The sequence below is a fragment of the Neophocaena asiaeorientalis genome, unplaced genomic scaffold, assembly GCF_003031525.2.
Source record: "Neophocaena asiaeorientalis asiaeorientalis breed wild unplaced genomic scaffold, Neophocaena_asiaeorientalis_V1.1 scaffold218, whole genome shotgun sequence".
Taxonomy (NCBI): domain Eukaryota; kingdom Metazoa; phylum Chordata; class Mammalia; order Artiodactyla; family Phocoenidae; genus Neophocaena; species Neophocaena asiaeorientalis.
The window spans coordinates 13079060-13104013 of NW_020172818.1; the positions used below are offsets into that span (position 1 = coordinate 13079060).

The 24954-nt window shown below is 35.3% G+C and overlaps 1 protein-coding gene across 2 annotated transcripts in view; it reads right to left on the reverse strand.

Moving 5' to 3' along the window:
* CENPE (centromere protein E) overlaps positions 1-24954 on the reverse strand; it is a 72057-nt gene that overhangs the window by 17489 nt on the left and 29614 nt on the right. The window contains exons 25-42 of one of the 2 annotated variants that reach the window (XM_024741786.1): positions 22096-22299; positions 19972-20130; positions 17843-18133; positions 17559-17717; positions 16366-16656; positions 14843-15127; positions 14535-14693; positions 14021-14308; positions 13305-13592; positions 12577-12735; positions 11313-11471; positions 10340-10630; positions 9569-9727; positions 9079-9370; positions 7000-7103; positions 4809-5027; positions 2423-2620; positions 1555-1758 (exon numbers count right to left, since the gene is read on the reverse strand). In XM_024741786.1, coding sequence (XP_024597554.1) covers positions 1555-1758; positions 2423-2620; positions 4809-5027; positions 7000-7103; positions 9079-9370; positions 9569-9727; positions 10340-10630; positions 11313-11471; positions 12577-12735; positions 13305-13592; positions 14021-14308; positions 14535-14693; positions 14843-15127; positions 16366-16656; positions 17559-17717; positions 17843-18133; positions 19972-20130; positions 22096-22299 — 3909 coding nt within the window. Of the gene's footprint in view, positions 1-1554; positions 1759-2422; positions 2621-4808; positions 5028-6999; positions 7108-9078; positions 9371-9568; positions 9728-10339; positions 10631-11312; positions 11472-12576; positions 12736-13304; positions 13593-14020; positions 14309-14534; positions 14694-14842; positions 15128-16365; positions 16657-17558; positions 17718-17842; positions 18134-19971; positions 20131-22095; positions 22300-24954 lie in introns of both variants that reach the window. The other variant, XM_024741787.1, reaches the window with a different exon arrangement.

Below are 24954 nucleotides of genomic sequence, written 5' to 3' on the forward strand. Positions count from 1 at the left end.
TCTTTTACATCAAAGCCTAACTAACTCTGAAATTACTCATATCATCTTTTTACTTCCTAATTCCTAAGGGATGTACTTTTTTGCTCTCATCATGGACGCCTTATTGGTCTTACCTATAAATTTCTTTGTGGTTTTATGGCAATTCTGTCAGACTTGGATCCTAAATTAGCTGTGTTCTTGCTGGCATCCTGGACCCTCCATGGCTCTAGACTATGGACCTCCCACCATACAGAATTACCAGTTCCTTCTTTCAGGGTGCTGGAAGAAGCCACATATCCATGCTGATCCATGCTGATCCCCACAGCAGGAATCCCTATTTTCTTTTCTTTTCCTTTTTATTGAAGTATAATTGATTTACAAAGTTGTGTTAGTTTCAGGTGTACAGCAAAGTGATTCAGTTATACATACATATGTATCTTTTTTTTCATATTCTTTTCCCTTATAGGTTATTACAAAATATTGAGTATAGTTCCCTGTGCTAAACAGTAGGACCTTGCTGAAGGAATCCCTACTTTCTAATCACAAACGGGCCCTCAACATTACAGAACAACTCAGAATTATATGGAAATTATCTTATCCAAACATCAATTATGCTTTTCTCCATTGACTGTGGACTTTTTTTTAAAAACAGCTCATTTACTATTTTGCTTGGGGTATCCAACAAATGGATGAACAATCCAGCCACAGGAAAACATTTTTTTAAAAACATTATCTATATTTCAATGTGATTTTAGTTTCCAGATGAAGTTAAAGTCTTTATCTGGAAATAACTACCCAAACACAGGAATATAAAACTAATATTAAAAGCTGTAATATTAATCCAGGTCCCTTTGTTCCAATTACATATAACAAGCAACTTTCTGATTACTGCATATTTTACTAGGTATATGACATAGGGATTACTTCAGAAAGTAGAATGAATATTCTGAGCAGTGGAAAGTAAAACAAATCAATAAACTGGTAGTAAGCCATGTTGGTTCTTATGAATCTGTCCACTAGGGCTGATCACCTTGGGAACAATGATTACAAACCACATTTTTGAACATCAAAGTTGAAGGATCAGGGCATGTGACAGTGACACCACTGAGACAAAAAGCATGTGAGGCCTTATTAATAAAGCAGCTGGCTAGGCTTGTCCAGGGCTTTCCTACAGTTGTTGCCTGTAGCCCTGAAACAGGTTCATGTCTCACCTTGTCTGAGCCTACCTGGGGAAAAGGCTCAATTCCTACAGAAGCAGTGAGAAGTGAGAAAAGAAAGAGAATTGGAAGAGGATTCCGGATTCCACATCTGTGTGTAACAAACTGATTACTACACACCAAGACTTTGTTATCTTCTTTACAAGTATAAATATATATTTAATTATCCTAAGGAAGCATAATACATTAGAGGCAGAAGATGTTTTACACAGTCAATTTTTTTCACAAAGCCTATACAAATAAATTTTAAGAAAATACTTAAAATTAAGTTGCTCTAAGTCTTTTTACAAATGAGGTATAAAAATTAAAGCAGACAACAACAAAAAGAATGAGGTAGCACAAGAAAATTACTACTTACAATTATTTTGTTATTATAGAAGTTATTCACTTGAAATATACTATCAGTTTCTTTCTGGATGCCATTTTTAAGCTTTTCTATATCAAAATGAGCATTCAACCACTCTTCCAAAAACCGGGTCATTTCTTTTCGATTACTTAGTGCTTGCTGAAATTCAGTCTCTATGCTATGGCAATCACTTTCTGAAAAATCCTTGAGAATTTCCTGAGAAAAATAAGCATTGAATCACATGAACATTAGAAAAGCTTTAATCTAAATATCATAAAAAGGGGAAAACACCTTATTGAACTCTTATTCTTAATATTTTGAAGTACTGTAAATATAATTCTAATTTAAAACTTTAGTTATTTGATAAAATTTTGGTGTATAGCCTATAATGGAGTCATGTCTACAAATCTGCATGTTAGAATTAAAATCCCTCAAAACTGTAAAACTGTGACTAATAATCACAAAATATGAATTGTTTCTGGATGTAGTTTTCTGTGCATAAAACAGGCTGTACATGGTTTTGGGAATTGAATGCCAGCCTCCTACTGCTGAGAGGGAGCAGGACACTTCATGCAGAGTTGTAAGAAAAATGTTTCTGACTCCCAGTCACAGATCTAGGAAGTTTTAGAAGGCATTCGGAAACTTATTCTGGGGTTCCGTGAATTCCCACTTGATGCTATTACATCTATTTCCTGTATCTTTGGGGTTCTGAAAGGAGGCTAGACTATTACTTGGCACTCTTTACAACTGGCCAGCTGTCATTCTGCAACTGATTTTTAATTTTTGGTAAATAAAAATGACTCTAAACGTATGAAAAGGTACTTTTCTACTTGATAAAAAGGCTTGAAATCTAATTAAACCCATTTTAAACAAATTGTACCTCAATATGCAGATCCATACTCTGGCTCAATTTGAGGTCCCTTGATTCTGTGGGCGGTACATCATAATCTTGTTGAAGGTGCTGTATTTTAATTAGCAGTTCATTTTGCTTTTCCACTTCATCAATAAAAGCCACTTCAAGTTTATTGATGGATTCATGTTGTTCTTCCTTTATCTTTGTAACATGGCTTAACACATACTTGCAGAAAAACATTAAACAAATTGGGAAATGAAACTTGTACCACATTTAGATGAAGTTTTAAACCCCTGAGACTATGAGGCAGGATGGCATCTCTTATTATCTATATCCTCTGGTAAGTGAGGGAGAAGGAAAGAGCCTCTCTCTATCCCCAATTTTCTCTTCCCAGCAACTTGGGAGAATAACTTCCAGGCCTCCATCTAGTTCCATATTTCTGACTTGCCCCTGGATATACCTCATGGATGTCCTACAGTTACCTCAAATTCAATAGATTTAAAATGAAAAAAAAAAATAAATAAATAAAATGCACATGATTCCTTTCCCTAGAAACCCACCTTTGCTTATTTACCCCCCTTTTGGTTAATTGTGTCATCAATCACCCAGTTCCCAGCTAGATACCTGAGATTCATTTTCAACATCTTCTGCCTACCTTGATTGGGTAACCAAAACGGGTATGACATGTCCCAAAATTTACTTGTCAAGCATATTTAGATGTTTGGCTTTAAGGTGACAATATTTTTTTTTTTTTTTTTTTTTTTGCGGTACGCGGGCCTCTCCCATTGTGGAGCACAGGCTCTGGACACTGAGGCTCAGCGGCCATGGCTCACGGGCCCAGCCGCTCCGCGGCATGTGGGATCCTCCCGGACCAGGGCATGAACCCGTGTCCCCTGCATCGGCAGGCAGACTCTCAACCACTGCGCCACCAGGGAAGCCCAAGGTGACAATAATTTGAATGCCATATGCTTCACGGATCTCCTCAATAAGTTCTGGATATCTGATTGCCAGGGTTTATGGAAGAATATCAGGGCGTAAGGGGCAATTTACCTAGGAAGGGAAGATACCAGCTCCCTACTTCCTTAACATCCACCATTCCTTAACCCTTATAATTTGGCCTTTTCCTTAACTACTCAACTAAAACTGCTCTGACAGATGTCACCAGTGAGCTCTATTATCAACAAATTGAGGAGATCTCTTCAGTCCACATTCTAGCTGACTGAAGCATCTGCCACTCTTGACTACTTAATCTTTGACGTACTCTCCTCCACTGACTTAAGTAATAGCACTGTTGCCTGGTTCTTTTCTGTCACTTTGACTTTCCTAACCTTGAACCCATGAGTTGCTCTTTTCTGCTACTGTCTCTTGGAGAACTATCTTTTCTGGAGTTTGGATCTTATCCGAACTTATCCCCAAACTCTTATTCCTCTATTATGTTTTCTGGGCGACCTTACACATGTTGTGCGATCTATCACCTATATGAATCCCAAATCCTTATCTTTAGTCCTGACTTTTCTCCTGACAAGCCTCAGACTCTTGACTAAATGCCTGCTTGGTCTCCCTTCTTAGACGTTCTGTCTTAGGTATCTCTCTCTACCTCAAAACATCTCAAACTAAACACCTAATCTCTTTTCCCTCTCTATCTCAGTTAATGGTACCACTCCCCACTAACCTGGCTAAACCCAAATTCTGGGACTCAATCTAAACTTCCCTCCTGTACTTCCACCACCGATCACACCAACTACTGTGTTAAGCTGCCAAATGTTTCTTTAACCTCGTCTGTGCTCTCCATTCCTATGAATCCTTCCCTAGCAGTAGTCGCTCAGAATAGCTCATCCGGACCACTGTAACTGTCTCTTATCTCTTCTCTCTGCCACTAGGCTTATCCTCCACAAACTCATTTCTTCTTTGTCTGCAGTGAAGTATCTAAAATGATAATCTGATCATGCTACAGCCACCACCTTAAAATAAGTGTCCAATGGCTCTGCCTCATTTACAAAATGAACTCCAAGCTTTATCGTTTGAGTCTGTCTTCTCTACTACAGTCTTATGTTCTTTAACTTTTTATCTGGTATGTCATATAATCTAAACGTACTTCGGTCGCTACACTTACTACCTGTTTATATGTCTGCCTCACTCACTATGAGATCCCTGACGTGTTATTCATGCTTGTCTCCTGAACACCTGGACGGTGTCTAGGCCCATAGGCAAAGCTCAGGTTTTGTTGAATAAACAGGTCCTAGGTGCACTCAGGATCTTGCACACACTGTTCTTAGACCCACATAATCTTTAATTCAGGAGTAAATACACTAAATAACAAATATGTCAACTCTTAAAGCAGGACTGAAACACTAAAGTTTGTAATGGAAATTTATAGTGATATTTACAAAGATATTACTAAAAAAGATGGTACCTGAAGTTTCTTCATGACTCTATGAAATTCCATGGAACATCTTTGGTTTGCAGTGAGAAGTTTTTGAATTTGCTTGCTTTGTGGACATGGAAGTGCGAGGTTTGCTTTTACTCTAATTGAAAGCTCTTTTTGTGTTTCGATTTCCTTCTTCAAGTCAAGAGACAATCTATTTAAGCACTCATAATGATTATCCATCTCTGAGTATCTCTTAAGAAGCTCCTAAAGAAAATTAGAATTTATTCAATTTACCAATTCATTCTAATTTAACAAGAAATAGTCTCAGCCCTAGAATTGCAACAAAACTTAATTCTTTAATACTTTTTGTAGGAGAAAAATAAATTTTGACCTTTGTGTTTATAAACAAAAACTCTTATTGTTGATTTTGGATTATAGAAATTATTGTGGAAATTTAAAAGAATTTAAACAAATATAACAAAGAAAACCAGAAGCAACCATTGTTATCATTTTGCTGCATTTTCTTTTGGTCTTTTGAACATCCATGATTTGAAGGAGCATTTATTTACAAAGTCTGAAGAGAAATGTGAGTGAATTCAATCTAGTATGTATTGTAGCTCAAGGCTGAATGCTGGCCTCTATGTACAGAAGGCAGTGTAAGTGAGCAGATATGTGACTAAGAATCAAACCAGTTATATATGTCAACTTGGTGGAGCCTCTTCACATATTTCTATCATCTGCCTAGAATCTAAGTTTTCTAACCTTTTATCAGAGTTTGTGTTCAGGTTCTAGCTCTGCCACTTGCTGACTGAGGAAACACTGAGTCATTTTCACCACTACAAAATGAAGACTACAATAATTGCCACAAAGTTTCCTTGGGGATCAAATATTAAATAATATCTATATCTATGCAATCTATAAAATATATAGACATTATAGTTTAAAGGAAATAAAATTATATTTGTAAAAATGCTTCTATGCCCAAGTTTCATTTTGTCAGACCTGGTTTCAAACCCTGATTCTACTAATTTACTACCTATGTGACCTTGGGTAACCACAAAACTTCCTCTCTGAGCCTCAGTTTGTTTGTTTATAAATGGAACAATAAAACCCATCTCATGAGGTAAAGCACCCAGTACAGTGCCTGCATGTGGAAGACACTCAATGAGCCTAGGCCCATCAACACAAATGACGAGAGGCCAGGCAAGTGACCCCTTGGTCAGAGTACAGGTGGAAGAACACATTAAGTTCAAGTTGCTACAGTCATGTAATAAATAACATGTTTAGTTCAGGGTGTTAAATTATAAAAGGGGCTTCTGACAAGAACGAGCTCTCTTTTTTAGAATTTAAGGAAAAGCTAGATAGATGTTCAGTAATGTGGGATGTTGGAGGGGGGATTCTTCCTTTAGTCTTAGAATGAATCACATTATGGCATGGAGCAGCATTGTATGGTCATTCATTTGTACTTTTAAGAAACACATACTGAATGCTGATTCCTGTCAGGAAGTTTTCTAAGTGATATAGCCATAACCAACACAAAAAAGTTTTTAGGGACTTTGCATTCTAATAGGGGTGAGAGTAAATCCTGTTGGCTTTACCCTCAGTATGTATTCAGAATCCAAACAGTTCTCACCAGTTCTGCTGCTACCTCTTTGGGCTGAGCCACCATCACCCTTGCCTGGATTACTGAAATTAGTCTTTCAAATGGTCCTCCTGCTTCCACTCATTTTCAATAACATTCCTTTAAAATGTAACTCAGATCATGTCTCTCTGTACTCAAAATTGTCCAAGGGATTCTCCATCTTACTCACAGTAAAACCCAAAGTCCGCTTAAGGCCTCACAGCCTGCCTCTTCCCCATTAACTCCTGACCTCACTTCTAACTGGCTATCCTCCTTCTTGATGTTCCTGGAACCCACCAGGCAGGCTTCTGTCTCAGAAGCTTTCTACTTGCTGTTCCCTCTGCTTATACTGCTTTTTCCCTGTATACCTGTGTGGCTTGATCCTTTACCTTTTTCAGGTATTTGCTCAAATATCACCTTTCCAGTGAGGCCTGAAAATTACAAACTCCTCTGTTTTCTGTGTGTGGTGTATGCACGTATATATGTACACATATACATACTTGTACTAGATTATAAAGTTTAGAAAAATATTGAGCATTATCTATTCATTCCACATTAGGCCTTTGGAAGGGTATTACAAATAATCATTTGTAATATTAACAGGAGAGCACTTACTTTTATCCTGAAGCACTTTTCTCTCAGGCTTTCTATAAGGTGTTGGTTTCCATCACACAGTAATTTTTTTTCATATTTTACTACCTCTTCGTGGTTCTGTTGATTCTGCTTTGATACAAAGAAATAAGCAAGACTTCAGCTGTAACTATGTTAACATACAATGTCTAATCATATACTTTGATTACATTTTTATATCTTTGCAATAATGGAATTAAATATCACACATGTAACTCAAAAGCAATGTTAAAAATGCTCAGAAAATGAATAATAGTAACACTAAGTCTTATGCTGAGTGACCTCAACTCACTGGAAAAAGTGACCTCAACTCATTGGAAAACCTTCACATATTTTTTGAAGATAGGATTTGTTGCTTTACTATCTATAGTTGCAAATTGGATTTTAGATATATCTCTGGTTCCTACTCTTCTAAATCTCTGTCTTAGAATCACTGCTGCCAACTCATATATGCTAGCAAAACCAAGTATACTACCTATGGTGTTCCAAGCCCTGTTCATATATTCTTTCCAGCACCTTGGAACAGAAAATTCATATCCTGTTTATATTTTGTATTTCTGATTAAAAGTGCAAAATAAAACATTGTTCAATAAATATTTGTTGAATGAAGTCTATAAATTTAGTTAAGAGCCCACATAAAGATGATTTCCAACTGTCTGAAATTTCTACTGAGATTACAAATGGTATTGCTTTCCATTTTATTATTTCTTTACTATGAGATAATGATGAACATGAGAATGAAATATGAAAATAAGATTTTTATAGATTTCATACAATTTCTTATTTGTCTGAATTTTATAGAGGGATTCAGTTCAGTTCTTTAAGATATATGATTCTGAATATCTATAAATAGACATATTAGTAGAACTTCCTTTTTTATACTCATCTTGCTTTTCTTCCTTCTAACTTCACTAACAAGAGCCTATGTTTAAAACTCTATCGTGTAGAGGTAGAGAAATGAGATATTTAATCTTTTACAAATATTTCTCCACTGAGAATAATGTTATTTCCTGGTTTAAAAACCCTTTTAAAAAATACACTGAAGAAAATTGTCTGCTTTATTTAATAATTTTTTTCTTAAAATTAAAGAATTGGGAGGGGAGTTTGGGGGAGAATGGATACATGCACATGTATGGCTGAGTCCCTTTGCTGTGCACCTGAAAGTATCACAACATTGTTAATCGGCTATACTCCAATAGAAAATAAAAAGTTAAAAAAAAAAAAAAGGTATTTTCTGAAAAACAAAAACATTAATTCGAAAAGATACATGCACCCTAATGTTTATAGCAACATTATTTACAATTGCCCAGATATCGAAGCAACCCAAGTGTCCATCAACAGATGAACGGGTAAAGAAGATGTGGTGTATATATATATACACATACACATACACAATGGAATACTACTCAGCCATAGAAAAGAATGAAAATTTCCCATTTGCAACAACATGGATGGACATCTAGGGTAATATGCTAAGTGAAATAAGTCAGACAGAGAAAGACAAATACTGTATGATATCACTTACATGTAGAATCTAAAAAATATAACAAACGAGTGAATGTAACAAAAAAGCAGCAGACTCACAGATATAGAGAACAAGCCAGTGGTTACCAGTGGGGAGAGGGAAGGGGGAAGGGACAATATAGGGGTAGGGGATTAAGAGGTACCAAACTATTACGTATGAAATAAGCTACCCGGATATACTGCATGACATGGGGAATAGGCAATATTTTATAATAACTATAAATGGAGTATAACCTTTAAAAATCGTGGATCACTATATTGTACACCTGTAATGTATAATATTGTACATCAACTATACTTCAATTAAAAAAAATGTTCTTACCAAAAAAAAAAAAAGGGGTAATATTTTAATAACATCATTTTGGCTTCTTTTAAAACTGTATTTTCTATTTGTGTGAAAAATTATAATTAATAGTTTCCCTCATTATTCTTTACTGTTTGTAGACGTTTCCAGGAAATATAAAACAAAACACTGTTACCCTTTCCAAGAAAGCTTGATTCTTACAAATAGCTACTAGATAGGGGAAGATTCTGAACTCTCTCTAGCTATCATTTCTCTCAATGTTTCTCTGAATTGGTCTCTTTCCATTTTGAGAGACTCTTTTATTCTCTTTAGCTCATCTCTTTCCTTAGCTACAATTCTTATTTCTTCAAGGCTTTCATACAGTTTCTTGGTTAAGTGTAAGTTATCCATTGCCACGTTTTGCACAGATAAATTTTGGGCATCAAATTGCTTCTTCAATTGTTCCATTTCATTCACTTTTTTATGAGTTTTATTGACATCTTCTTCCATTCTAACAAGTTGAAGCTCTTTTCTCTGAAGTTCTGGTATCTTGACATAATTACAAAACAAGTTAGAATGCGAACAGAATTCCTTAAAGAAAGGAAAATAGTGTCTATATGTATATGTACATATAGTATAGTGCATGTACATATATATCTATATTGACATATCTGTATCTATGTCCTTTCTCATTCCATAAGTAATTTTGGGCACAGTTATTCCCCCAAAGAACAGAACAACACATACCTTTCTCGGTAATTCGTCTTTTGATTTATTTAAATCCTTCTGAATATTTGAAATCTGAGGTGCCTTTTCTGAAACTCTCTCTCTGAATTTATCAATAGTTTCTTGGTGTTCTTTCAAATGCATATGGGCAATTTTTAGTTGCTCTTGTGTTTCCAGATCCTTTGTTATTAGAAGAAATTGAGAAGTAAGATATAAAGGCACATTACCTTTTCTTAACAATGAACTAGTTAAACAAAATCTTAAAAAACACATGTTCATAGTTAAAAACAACCTCCATGCCACCCCCAAATTAGAACAGTACAGAAGGACATAAAGTCCAAGTGCCTGTCCCTAGCCTCACCCATCGCAGTCCTGTCACACGCTGAACTCTGCCACTTATTTTTCAAATTTCATACCACTTGGACATCTTTCTAAATCAGTATCACATAAAGAGTGTCCCATTCTTATGCTTAGTTTTCTACTATACAGACGAACACCACTTAGCCAGTGCCTTACTGGTAGATACTTGGATTGTTTCTGATTTTGTTCATCACAAACAATGTTGTAGTGAATGCTGCTGTATTTCTGTCCAGATATGTGAATATATTGGTAGGATGAATTTCTACAAAAGTGCTGTAGCAAATGTATATGTTGATAATTTTTAAAATGCTATTGTCAAACTGCTTCCCTAAAAGGTTATAACATTCAAATTTTCACCAACAGTATCACTTATTTTCAAACTTCTTACAGTAAAAACATGTTTACTTGACAGGAAGAAAGAGCACAACTCACTCTAGCTATGGCTTCTTGCAGGTCTGCCTTGAGTAGGTCTCTCTCCAGTTTCAGAGTCTCTTCTACTCTCCTTAGGTTATCTCTTTCTTTCATTACAGATTTCATTTCTTCAAGGTTTTCATGAAGTTTCTGAGCCAAATTTAAGTTCTCCATTTCTATTTTATCCAGAGTTAAACTTTGGGCCTTGAATTCTTTCTTCAGTCGCTCTAGGCCACACATTTTTTTCTGTGTCTCACTAACCTCTTCTTTTAACTTAAAAAGTTGATGTTCATTTGCTTTAAGTTCTTGGACCTTAAGATAATCGTAACGTTAGGATTAGATGGCTTCTTAGGGAAGGATAAAGAATAGTTTCTAAGCCGATTAAGACAGTTTTTCTATGTCACTCATTAATATTCTTTGTAATTCCATACAGGATTTACTTTTTTTTTGTGGTGTAATTTACATAACTACACACTAATCTTATGTGTATATGGCTCAACTACCCTTGACATATGTATACAGCTATGTAACTACAACTCAGATTAAAATACAACTCAGAATTAATACAGAACACTTACTTACCTTACCATAAGGTTCCTATGTGCCCCTTCCTAGAACAAACCACTATTCTGACCTTTTTCATCCCAGATCAGTTTGCCTGCTTTTAAACTTATAAATCACAATGTATTTATCCGTTCTCCTGTTGATAGGCATTTGGGTTGTTTTCAGTGTTTTGCAATTGTGACTGAAGTTGCTGTGAACACTCTTGTATGTCTTTACGTGGAAGTGTGCACTTTCTTCTCTTAGGTACATAGCCAAGGAGTGGAAATGCTGGGCCACAGGCAGGTATATGGTTCAGTGCTAGTAAAAGCTACCAAGCTGTTTTCTAACGTGGCTAAAGCATATTACATCCCTCAGGGATTTTAGGCATTACTTTTTACTCTAGGAATAAATCAGGTATCCAAACATATAAGCGCCATGACACCCTCAATACCTTTTCTTGTAATTTAGCATTTGAATTTTCTAAATCCATTTGCATATTTGATATTTCTTCTGTCTTCTCACAAACAATCCTTCTGAGTTTATCAATAATTTCCTGGTGATCTTTCAGATGCACGTGAGCAATTCTTAGTTCCTCTTGTTTTCCAAGGTCCTTTATTATTAGAAAAAATTAAAAACCAATGACACAGCTTAATGTTAACTAGTATTTTCTTTTTAATGAAAGTGATACATTTTCTTAGTAAAAATAATACATTTCTTATTTCTTTCTAAGTTATCGGCTTCCCCTTCCCCTGTCCTCACCTCCCCACAATGTACTCCTATTTTGCAGAGGTAAACATGCTATACACATACTATTCTACAACTTGCATTTTCCCCTAAGCGTTATTTTGAGCTTCCAAATTAGAACATTCAAATCTATTTCATTTTTTTAAGGGTTGCACGTATCCTGACATATTGCTTATATCTACCCAGTTTCCTTGTGATAGACATTTAGGTTATTTCCTATTTTTTATCACAAATTGCTATAATGAACAACCTTATGGTATATGTGTGTGTGTGTTATGAATATACACACACATACATATTTTTCTTTACCTTAAAAATTGAGTAAGTGTACATGTAAAGTCCATGAAGAAAATGCTGGTTACAGAATTTAAAATTTTCAAAAATAATACCAAATTGCCTGCCTAAAAGGCTGTATCCTGTTACTTCTCACCAAAAGTACCACTCATTTCAAAGAAGGGTTCACTGATGTAAGGAAAACATCACATTAACTCGCTGGGAAGAGGAACGAGCATAACTTACTTTAGCTTTTGTTTCTCTGAGGATTTCACTGAGCTGGTCTTGCTCCATTTTGAGGGTTCGCTCCATTCTTCTTAGGTCATCTCTTTCCTTAGTAACAGATTTTATTTCTTCGAGGTTTTCTTGAAGTTTCTGAGTCAACCTTAACTTCTCTGTTTCTATGCTTTCCAGGGATGAATTCTGGGCCTCTAATTGCTTCTTCAACTGCTCTGTTTGATATGCATTTTCCCTGAGATCATTTTTTACCTTAAGAAGTTGACGTTCCTTCTCCTGAAGTTCTTGGATCTTGAGATAATCATACAATAAGTTAGGATATAGATAGATATAGAGAAAAAGCTAATAGTTTCTAAATTGAATACGTAAGTCTCTATGTATATTAGGCTAACTGATATCCTGTTTCATAACACAAAAGACTTGATTCAAACTCTCAGTTACTTAGATATTAGTAGAAATACCTGTGCTTTTAAGGCAGTATTTGTGTTTTCTAAAGCCTTTTGAATATTTGATATTTCATCTGTCTTCTCTGAAACAATTCCTCTGAGTTTATCGATGGTTTCTTGGTGCTCTTTCAGATTCATTTGGGCAATTCTTAGTTCCTCTTGATTTTCCAAGTCCTTTATCATTAGAGAAAGAAAAATAGTACGTTCAGAATAATACAATTCAACCGTGTGTAGAAAGGTACAGGGTAAGAAGTAAAAATTCCCCCCTCCTTAGGCCTCCCAGTTCTCACCCTCTAACTGACTTTTAGATGTCAATATATTCTAGATACACTACTCTGTATAACGTAACGCTTCTCTCTATCAGGATACTTCCAAATCAGCTCTGTCTTATTCTTTACCTGTGGGTTGGTATTCCATGGTCTGAATGTGCTGTATGGATTCAACCAGTCTCTACTAATGGACAGTTAGAATTTTTCCTGTTTTGGGGTTTGCTTTACTTTGTTATTGCAACTTGTACAAATATCTGCACAGTTGTGCTAATGTGTGTGGGATAAACAGCAATAACTGGACTTTTTGGGTCAATGCATACACTTATTGAAAACTTTGGAAGATATTATCATATATCCATCCCTCCAGCCTTCCCCAAGATTGGACCAATTTTACAACCTCACCAACTCTATCAATCATGGCTCTTTTAGGACACGATGTTGTATTTACTAGTTGGGGGAAAGATGGTAACTCACTCTAATTGTGGTTTCTCTTAGGTTTTCCTTGAGCTGGTCTATCTCTACTTTGAGAGTCTCCTCCACACTCCTAAGGTCATCTCTTTCTTTTGTAACAGATCTTACTTCTTCAAGATTTTCATGGAGTCTCTGAGTTAACCTTATGTTCTCCAATTCTGTATGTTCCAGGGTTGACTTTTGGGCCTCAAGTTGCTTCTTCAAGTTTCCCATTTCACATATTTTTTCCTGAGTCTCACTGACATCTTTCATCTTAAGAAGTTGATGTTCTTCTTCTTGAAGTTCTTGAATCTGAGAAAATCATAAAACAAGTTATGACATAGACGGAAAATTTTATGAAAAAGAACTGTCTCTAAAATTAAGGTAATCATCTTTACATTTTAGTCTAACATATGTATTATTTTCTTCCGTAAGGGATATGACGAACACAATAATCAGATGTCATTTTTCAACTTAACAAGACCTACCTTTGCCTGTAATTCAGTATCTGAAATTTCTAAGTCTCTCTGAATATTTGCTCCTTGATCTGTCTTCTCTGAACTATTCCTTGTATTAATGGTTTCTTGGTACTCCTTCAGAAGAATGTAAGTAGCTTTTAGTTCCTCTTTGATTTTCTGTCCCTTTATGATTGGAGGAAAATTAATCAAACTTAGTAGTGAACATCATCATCACTTTAACACTATTTTTATATCCAAAAACATTATAAGAGGGAAACTTACTTCAGCTACAATTTCTTTAATGTTTTCTTTGAGTTGGTCTCTTTCCTTTTGAAGGACTTCCTGCACCCTTTCCAGATCATCTCTTTCCTTAATTATGGTTTTTATTTCTTCTTGACTTGCCTGAAGTTTCTCAGTCAACTTGAGCCTCTCGCTTTCTATTCTTTGTAGTGATGAATCTTTGGCTTTGAGATGTTCCTTTAACTGTTCCAGTTCACTCATTTTTTCCTGAGTTTCACTGCTTTCTTTTATGGTAATCAATTGTTTCTGTTTCTCATGAAGCTCTTGGGTCTTAAAAATAATAATAAAATAAGATAATAGCCAAAAATATACTTATGTGCGCGCACACATAAAAACGTGTGTTTATATATGTATATATATATGTGTATGTATATTTTTTAAGGAAAAAAATCCAGTATGCTTTCTAAAACAATTTAGGAGGTAAACAGTAGTCTTTGTAATCCAGTTAGCTACCTCCCTTAAGTTTTCTCCCACTGTTCCTTTACTCCCAATTTACCTTTTTCTGTAATTCATCATTTGTTGTTTCTAATTCCTGTTGAATGCTTGATATTTCAGTTTCCCTCTCTGAAAGATCCACTCTCAATTTACCAATAGTTTCCTCCTGTTCTCTTAGGCGACAATGAGCAACTTCAAGTTCCTCTTTGGTTTCTAGGTGCTTCATTATTAAAGGAAATTGCAAGAAATTTATGAAAACGCTATAACCATTACACTGTAACTAATTCCTTTCCCCAAAGGTTTAGTTTTTACCAAGATATTTGCTTACAGAATACTAAGCACACACACACGAAAAAGGATGAAACCTACTTTAGCTGCCATTTCTCTTATGTTTTCTTGGAGTTGGTTCCTTTCAGATTGAAGAACTTCTTGTAGCCTCTGTAGGTCATCTCTCTCCTTAGCTATAGATTTCACTTCATCATGACTTTCTTGAAGTCTCTCAGACCACTCAAGCTTTTCCATTTCTAGTCTTAGTAGTGCTGAGTCTTTGACTTTGAATTGCTCCTTCAATTGCTCCATCTCACTCATTATTTTCTTAGTCTCATTGTCTTTTTCTTTCATATGGAAGGACTGTTCCTCTTGAGATGCTTGAATCTTAAGAGGATCATAAAACAATACAGTTGGTGCCCAGAGATACTTTCTTTTATTTTAGGGGAAAAGAAACAAGGATACTTTCTAAAACAATTAAGTCAGGGATTCAACAGCTCATTTACAGAACAATATTTCCACTCACCCACTCTTCCATTGTTCAGATATTTAACACATTTATTGAGTACTCATTGTGTTGTCAGTATCCTATTAGAGATTGGAGATGAAATGGGAAATGACACTTTACACGATCTGCCTTTTTGAGACTTACGCACTTTAGAAGGAAAGATACATATTATACCAGATCTTACCAAACAGAGGTGCTGGGTTCTTTCAGGCTACCAGTGGCAAACCTAACCTATTGTGAGTGCTTAGGAAGGGCTTCCTAGGGGATGGAAAGCTTCAGTGGAGATCTAAAAGATGAGAGCACTTGTTAGGCAAAGAGGACTATGGAAATACTACAGGAAGGGAGACCAGAACATCTGAAAGCCATGAGATGCAGAAGAGCAACAGACTAGAGTTGCTGGAGCACAATAAGCAGGAGGAAGAGTGAGATGAAACAGGGCTAGAAACCCGCAAGGTCTGGGATCTAGGGTCTCAAAGGTCACGTGAAGAAGCACGCTGGTGTGTATTTCAAGAGCAATGAGAAGTTATTAAAAGGTTTTAAGAAGAAAAGATCACGTGGGCCAGAAAGGGGAATGAATTAGAGAAGTATGATATGAATGGGGAGACCAGGTAGGATGCTATTGCACAAAGCCAGAGAGAGGTAACTGTGACTTGGATTAGGGTATCAGCAATATGGAGAAAAGAGTGGGAGGATTTCACACACAGGTACACACCTTAAAATCAACAAGGTTTTGTTCTTGTATTACAGAGTGAGTGGGGAGGGAGGGATAGTAGTAGGAATGATTCCCAGATTTCTGACTGGATCAGTGAGGAAGATGGTAATGCGTTATGGGATGCTGGGGAAATAGGTTTAAACAAGGGAAGAAAACAGTGTTTTTGACTTTTTCCTTTCCTGTAATTTAACACTGCTTTTTCTAAATCATTTTGAATATTTAAGAAAACAACTCATTTTCCATAGTTTCTTAGTATTTATGAGCAATTTTTAGTTGTTCTGTTTCCAGTCACTTCATAATTAAGTGACATTTAAAGAAAGTTGGTAGGAACATTACAAATGTCATTTTTCCCAAAGAGTTATTTATTAAACACTTATTAAAATGGGAGGAAAGGATGAAACTTACTTTAGTCAAAGTTTCTCTAATTTCTTCTTTCAGTTGGTCACATTCAACCTGAAGTGCTTCTTTTGTCATTTTAAGATCGTCTCTTTCCTTAGTGAGAGATTTTATTTCTTCGTGACTTTCTTGAAGTTTTTCAGTCAACCTGAGACTTTCCATTTCTACACTTGCCAGTGTTTTTGAATCCTTGGTTTTGGATTGTTCTTTCAATAGCTCTGGTTCATCCATTGTTTCCTGAATATCACTGACTTCTTTCACATTAGCAAGTAGCTCCTGTTCCTCATGAAGCACTGGGACCTTATGATATTCATAAAATACCAAGGTTACTATCTAGAGAGTGTTATCATAATTTTTTAAAGGGAAAAGATGAGGCTACTTTCCGTAGCAATGAAAGTGATTTTGAACCTTCATGGCCTACCATGGACCGCAAACTCCTATTTATTCATTTTCTCTTGATTCCTACTCAAGCTATTATTCATGACTTTTCTGCTAGTAATAGTCTGTCATAATTGTTTTTTATCCCCAGCTTACATCCACAGTACACTTTACCAACAAATTATCAATCTGGTCAGTTGCATGCTTCATTTCTATACCAGTTCCCAAATGCAACAGGAGAAAAATCAGAATTGAGCAGATTCGATCTCAATAAATGAATGGCCCTCATTCTCAGATGAATTCTAATGCTACTTCACAAATTTGTTATGTGTACAGATTGATTCCCCCTTTCCATGATCACTAGTGGTACCACGTAGCTTTGCATAGCATATTTCTGCATTTATCATACTGGAATTGAGAGATTTTTTTATATGCCTATATTGGGGAAAAAGAACCATGTCTTATTCATATCCACAGTCTCAATGCTTGGCACATAGTAGGCTTTTAACATAGGTTGGTCCAGTTACCCCAATGTTTCATTTTCTTCATAGCATTTGCTATTATCTAAAATTATCCTGTTCATTTGATTGCTTATTTATTGAGAACTCTTTCCACTACAAAGTAAGTTCTATGATCACAGAGATTTTTGTCCACCTTGTTCCCATTTTATTTCTATAATCCAGGACTGTACCTGCTACATTAGACACTCAACAACTACTACCCAATAAATGAATGAACCATAACTCAGTCACTACCTACTGCTTATTTTTCTTTCAGAGAAAGAAAGGAAGAGTGGACAAGGAGCAAAGGAAGAAAAGACAAACCTTTTCTTGCAATTCAGTATTGGATTTTTCTAAGTTCTTCTGAATATTTATTATTTGAGCTGTCTTCTCACAAATGTTCCTTCTTAGTTCTTCAACAGTTTCTTGGTGCTCTTTTAGAAGCATGTGGGCCACTTTTAGTTCTTCTTTTGTTTCTAGACCCTTTATTAGCAAGTTAAATTTAAAGAATAATTGTAATAACATCATCCCAACATTGCCTCCCCCTTTCCAACTGACTCAGTTTTTAAAGAAACATTTAATAGATGAAAGAAAAGGGTATGACTTACTGTAGCTTCAATTTCTCTTATGTGTCCTTTAAGCTTATTTCTTTCTATTTCAAATGACTCCTGTAATTCCTTTAGATCATTTCTTTCTTTGGTTATGAATTTCATTTCCTCAGAATTTTCATGAAGTTTCTGAACCAACTCTAGCCTCTCAATTTTTATATGTTCCAATGTTAATTCTTGGTTCTTTAGTTCATTCTTTAAATTTTCCATCTCATTCATCTTTTTCTGAATCTCGGTCATCTCTTCTTGTACACTAAGAAGTTGTTGCTGTTTTTCTTGGAGTTGTTGGCTCTTAAGAAATATAGTTTTTATAATTACCATTTTGTCTATATCCTCCTAAAATTCTTATGTAAAATGTACTTTGCCAAACTGAAATAATCATTATCATAGCCCTGCCTACTACTCCAGTATAAACAGACAAGTAACACTAAAAGTAAAGTAACCTTTTAGATAGTGCTTACAGTGGGTCAAATAGGGTCCCACCCCAAATTCAAGTCTGTCCATACTCTGAGAATGTGATCTTCTTTGAAAATAGGGTTTTTGCAGATGTAATTACTTAAGGACTGAGAAGAAATATTCCTGGGTTAAGGTGGGCCCTAAATCCAATGAGAGGGTCCTTATAAGAGACAGAAAATGATACACAGAGACACAGAGAAGGTCATAGGTAGATGGAGGCAGAGATTGGAGAGATGCAGCTACAAGCCAAGGGTACCACGGACAGCTGGGAGTCAAGGACAGGAAGAGGCAAGAAAGGATTCTTCCTTAGAGCCTTCAGAGGGAGCTTGGTCACCAGCATCTTGATTTTGAACTTCTAAGAGCCAGAATTGTGAAAAAATAAATTTCTGTTGTTTAAAGCCATCAAGTTTATGGTAATTTGATACAGAAACCCTAGGAAACTAACAGAGTGTCACTAGGTTAATCAAAGAAGTAAAGTGAAAATGAGAAAAATTTAAAAAGAGACTAAATATGCAGATATAACTGCCAAGTAACTATAATTCCACTTCTCCTAAAAACTTGAATAATTTACTTTCATTCCCAATAAGGTCCATATGGGGTGGCCCAAACAAACAATGAGGCATTAACTTTTACATAAATTTACTGATTTCACTTATTTAGGAGGAATATGAAATAGATGTAAGGTTTTAATATATTCAGTTAAGTTATAGTAAAAAGGATAAGAATTAAGAGAACCCACATTAGGAAAAAAAAATACAGAAGCACAATGGAAATCACAATATATTATCTATAATGCATGTGGCACTACTACTAGAATATACAGAAAGATCTCGGTGGGTGCATTTTAGAATTACTTGGGGAGTACAATTGTTACAAGGGTCTTAGCTCTTCTATAAATTTTACAATAGCACCTTATTGTAAATATCTAAGAGATGGTAATACAGTCATCCCCTGGTATCCATGAATCCCTGTGGATACCAGAATTGGTGGATGTTCAAGTCCCTTATATAAAATGACATAGTATCTGCATATAACCTAAGCACACCCTCCAGTATACTTTAACTCATCTCTAGATTACTTATAATACTGAATACAATATAAATGCTATGTAAATAGTTGTAAATACTATGTAAATAGTTGCCTGTGTGTGGCAAAATTCACGTTATACATTTTGGAATTTTCTGGAATTTTTTTCCCCTGAATATTTTTGATCAGTGGTTGGTTGAATCCATGGATGCAGAATGTGCAGATATGGAGGGCCAACTGTAGAGATAAATTTTACATTTTAGAGAATAACTAATATATCTCTATAAGGGCATAATCTTTGTTTTGTTGACTAATGTATCTCAAGAGCCCAGAACAGTGCCTGGCCCATGGTGGTACTGTATGAATGTATAGTACTTGATGAATGAATATATCAAATGATTCGTTTAGATGAATGAAGGCCCCCTCTCTCATTTAAAGACTAAAAAAATATAATCCTCACAAAGGATGTTAGTTAACATCTCAGTAGGAGTTGAAATTGTCCAAAATATTAGCACTAAGATCTGTTCATTGGCAAGGTATGTATTATTTCTGGAATTTAGGTCTGCTGGAACCAAATTTATTACAAAAAAAAAAAAAAAAAAAGTTTAGTCAGAAAAAATGACCAGGAATATAACTTAAAAAATCACCTTTTCCTTCAGCTTTTCTTCAACTTCTGCCAGTTTTTCACAGGTCCTAGAAAGCTCTTCTTCTTTCTTTATGGTATGGCTCTTTTCTTGTGCAACTATCTCCTGTTGCTTTTTAAGTTCATTTCCAAGAATTCTTAATTCTTCCTGGTTTTCAATGGTCTAGAATTTAAAAAAAAGCTGAGATTAAAATACTAGCTTACATTTATGAAATCAGGTAAAAATCAGCATTTGCCTTAGCCTGAAAATGAAGAAGAAATCATGGCAAACTACGTTGGAAAAGACTAATTAAAAAAAGAGTCTTAACTTAATCATATAAAGGTCAAGAATCTGCTTTTTTAATACTGTTTCTTTATTGCTCATCTTACATTCTTATCATGAGAATTAGAACTGGATTTTGTATTCTGTCATGAGAGGTTTGCTCATTTTCTACCCCTAAGCCAAAAGAGACTTTCTAAGCTTTTGTTGACAACAGATGATATATGAGACATATATATATATATATATATATATGTGTGTGTGTGTATATGGTTATGGGCTTTTCATATGCTGGAATGACTTTGTTTTTTTTTTTTTTGCGGTACGCGGGCCTCTCACTGTTGTGGTCTCTCCTGTTGCGGAGCATAGGCTCCAGAGGCGCAGGCTCAGCGGCCATGGCTCATGGGCCCAGCCGCTCCGCGGCATGTGGGATCTTCCCAGACCGGGGCATGAACCCGTGTCCCCTGCATCGGCAGGAGGACTCTCAACCACTGCACCACTAGGGAAGCCCATGACTTTGGTTTTATACATTGCTTAATAGCAAGCTCAAAATGGCAGCATCCTTTGCTAGCATAAAGTGGGTTAATCCTAGTTATTAAGCTTAAACAGTGACTTTCTCAAGTATCAATATCACAAAAACATCACAAGCCAGAGACTGAGAAACAAATATGACTTTTGTCTGTATTCTTATTTACATTCAGCAATTTTAACCAAACAGACAATCCCAAGGAACATGGAAAACTGCACAAAAGGTCAGGTTCTACTGTGATCCATAGCAAACTTCTCAAAATATTAATTTCAATCTAGACACATTATATTGTCCCTAAATTTAGAAACAAAAAATAAAGTAGGTTTGAAAATATTGGCAAACATTAACAACAAATAACTAAAAGTGAAATAAAAAAATTACAACAGCGTAAATAGAAGAGAAACATTTAGGAACAACTTTAACAAAATATGGAAAAGACCTGTGCACTGAAATCTATAACACATCACTGAGACAACAGATAATTTATAGAAAGATACACAATGGCCAATAAGCCATTTCATGCTAATAAGCATGAACAGATGCTCAATATCTTTAGTCATTAGGGAAAGGCAAGTGAAAACAATAAGGTACACACCCAATAGAATGGCCAAAATTAAAAACACTGATACTATGAAGTGTTGGTGAGGACGTGGAGCCCTCAGTATTCTCTTAATTTGCTGATGGGAATGTAAAATGGTACAAACTACTTTGGAAATCAGTCTAGGAAATTTTCATCAAGTTAAATATACATCTACCTATGAGCCAGCTATTCCATTTAGATAGTTACCCTAGAGAAATAAAAAAAAAAAATATGTTCACAGAAAGATCTGTATATGAATGTTTATAGCATCTTTATTCAAAATAGCCAAATAGTGGAGATAACTTAAATTTCTACCAATAGGATAAAGTCTAAACAAATTGTGGCCTGTTCATATGATGGAACACTACCCAGCGATAAGCAGGAGAGAAGAAAGAAGACACAGAAGAGTCTATGCTGTGTGATTCTATTTGTATGACATTCTAGAAGGGAAAGGCAAGTGAAAACAATGTGATTAAGTGATTAAGGTAAAAAAAAAAAAGGACAGTGACTATATGGGGCAGAGAGTAAGATTAGGATCAAATAGATCAGAACTCAAGGGAACTTTTTGGGGTGATGGAAATATTCCATATCTTGACTGAGGTGGAAGGTACACAAGTAGAGACATTTGTCAAAAGTCATCAGACTGTGCTCTTGCATCAGATACATTTATTGCATGTAAATTATACCTCAATAAAGTTGGAAAAATCTAAAATGTACAAAGACAAAACTGTATTGCTAAGTATACAGTGCTAAATCCTACCATTTCAATGCTTTCCCTTAGGTCAGTCTTCAGTTGTTCCTTTTCTGCTGTAATACTCTCTAACATTTGTTGCAGTTCATTTTTCTCCTGTATTAAAGAAGATATCTTTCTCTGTTGCTCAATTAGCTCATTATCCTCAACATCTGCAATCAGTGCTTGGGTTTTTCTGGCTTCCAAATTTTGTTTTTTATCTATGCCAACCATCTAAAATATAAATACATTAAAGAATTTCTTAGTTAATAATAATTTTAATAATAATAAAAATAGCCAACATATATTACTTATTATGTACTAGGCACTCTTTTGATATATTGACACGTTTAATCATCACTATAACCATATGAGGTAGGTACTAGTATTATCTCCATTTGACGGATGAGGAAACAATACCAGGGAGGATAGGTCACTTGCCCCAGGTCACCCAGGGAAGAATAACCAGATTTTGAATCCAATAGTCTGGCTCCAGAGTGTGTGCTCTTGTGCCTGTTCACTGATAAGAACCACCTGGACAGCTATAGATAATTAACAATTATCTTCACGTATGATGGGTTAACCTGACTTTATGAAAAAGTAAGCCGCCTTGAACTCTATCACTTTATTTTTTTCCTTAAAAGCTGGAAATCATTCCCTAGCCCCTATTCCCAATTAATCTTTATTTTCAGAGGTAGTCATACTCACCAAAGCTGGAGCTTTATTACATGTAGAGGGCAAAATAATTTTGGTAGAAATATATCTCACATTATAATAGCATAATTCATCTTTTCTTAATATACAATTTTCATTTACTGCTTAAGAAAAGCATGTTATATAAATTCATTTATCCATAAATAAGTCTTAACCAAAGGTAACTTAAAATGTGAACTCCTTGGTAAAAGGAGATAAAGACTGACATTACAATTGTTGGCATGAAATTAGAGTGTCACTATATAACCTTATAGCAGCCCAATAAATACATTCAGTTCCATACTGGCCACATATGTTTTAAAAAGTTTTTATAGTAATCTATAAGTAACATTAGAAAAAAAATTTGAAAAATAAAGAGAAAAAAATGTCATCCAGTGTCACCAACACAACCACTATTAGAGTTCTAAAATATTTCATTCCAGTTTTCTCCATTAACTTTTTTTAAAACATAGCCATCATAATTAATTTACATATATAGGATTCAATTTAGCTTTTCTTTTTCACTTAGATCATATGCAGTTTCCCATACTGCTATGTAATCTTCAAATTAGTATTTTTAGTAGTTGCTCTATTCTCTAAAGTGGATATGGACAAACCATATTTTGTTTAGTTAACCTCTTAGTGTTGGCAATATTCATGAGCTTCTGACAATGGTGCACACACAGCTAACTACTGGGTTGGCCAAAAAGTTCGTTTGGTCAATGAATACATTGTTCAATACATTTCTTGGTGAAAATGAAAAATGTGTCTTTTATTTTTACTTAAAATCAAATGAACTTTTTGGCCAACCCAATACACGAGGTGGGGAACATATAGGCTTTGGGAGCAGTTTGTCAGATATTATAATTCAGAAGCCTGCATCTTTACCCCTAAACAAAGGAATATAGACAAAGACAAAGCAGATGGAGAGGAAGTATTCTATAATGATGCCCAAGGTACATTTCAAAACTGAACTCAGCCTAGGAAGTATTTCAGCTACCATGGTTATGAGTAAAATCTAATTTCTGTTGAGACACACTAGAGAAATTGCATTTCCAAAGAGACACATCAAGCAGGACTGAAAACGGGTACTCCAAGGGATTCCTGATAGACCTACTTAATGGAGTTCTGTGGTACCCAGATGAACAGAGGGCCCCAGGAAATTCCCAGACCCACTCTTTTATCTACATGGGTGATTCCAGCATGAGCAAGGTTATCACAAGAACAAGGTGATCTCAGACTTCCAGCCCAGGTTTCAAGATCTCTAATGAACAGAATGGCCCCAGAGAATCCCATCAGACTCTTTTATCACCATGGACACTTCTAGCATGAACATAATACTACAGGAGCCAGTTGGTCCCAGTGAGTATAACTCTTCCTTTCCCTCACTTCTCCTCTACTGTTTCCTTCTCATGGGGCCCTATGATTGCATTTTTCATTTGTTTAAAAGCAACTATACATTGTTGTATCTTATTCTAAAAAAAAACTGTTCAAAAAACCTTCCCCCTGTGAAAGTAGAAGTTATAAATTTCAAATCAAGGTCAAGAACCTTTGGCCCATGGTTGATCCAAATTATAGATAAGCTGAGAACACAAGATAATAGTGGAAGTGAAAATGCTTTTCTAGGAGAGAAGGACTCAATAATAGGGAGAGAGAAGAGAAAGCTCATTTTCCAAGGCAGGAATATTGTGTGCCTGGGTAAAGGGGGAAAAAAGAAGCTAATTAGACTATATCAAAATTTAAAGCTTCTGTGCAAAAAAGGACAAAATCAGCAGAATGAAAAGGCAACCTATGAAATGGGAGGAAATACTGGCAAATCGTATAACTGATAAAGGTTTAACAACCAGAAAAATACACAGAACTCTTACAACTCAACAACAACAATAAACCAATTTAAAAATGGGAAAAACCTGAACAGACATTTCTGCAAAGAAGATAAACATATAGCTTACAAGCAGTCTGTGATATTTTGTTATGGCAGCCTTAGCAGACTAATACACCTCCCTTTAAAAAGTCACCATTAGCATCCTAGTTTTTCTTATATATAATTGAATAACTAGTTAAGTAGTTTTTCTCCTAAGGTCTCAGGACAAAATGAACCATTTTACCTAGAATGAATTATTAAGGCAAGATTTAAGCACCTAATAGTAAAATTATGGTCCAAACCCTAAAAATAGACACAAATACGATACATAC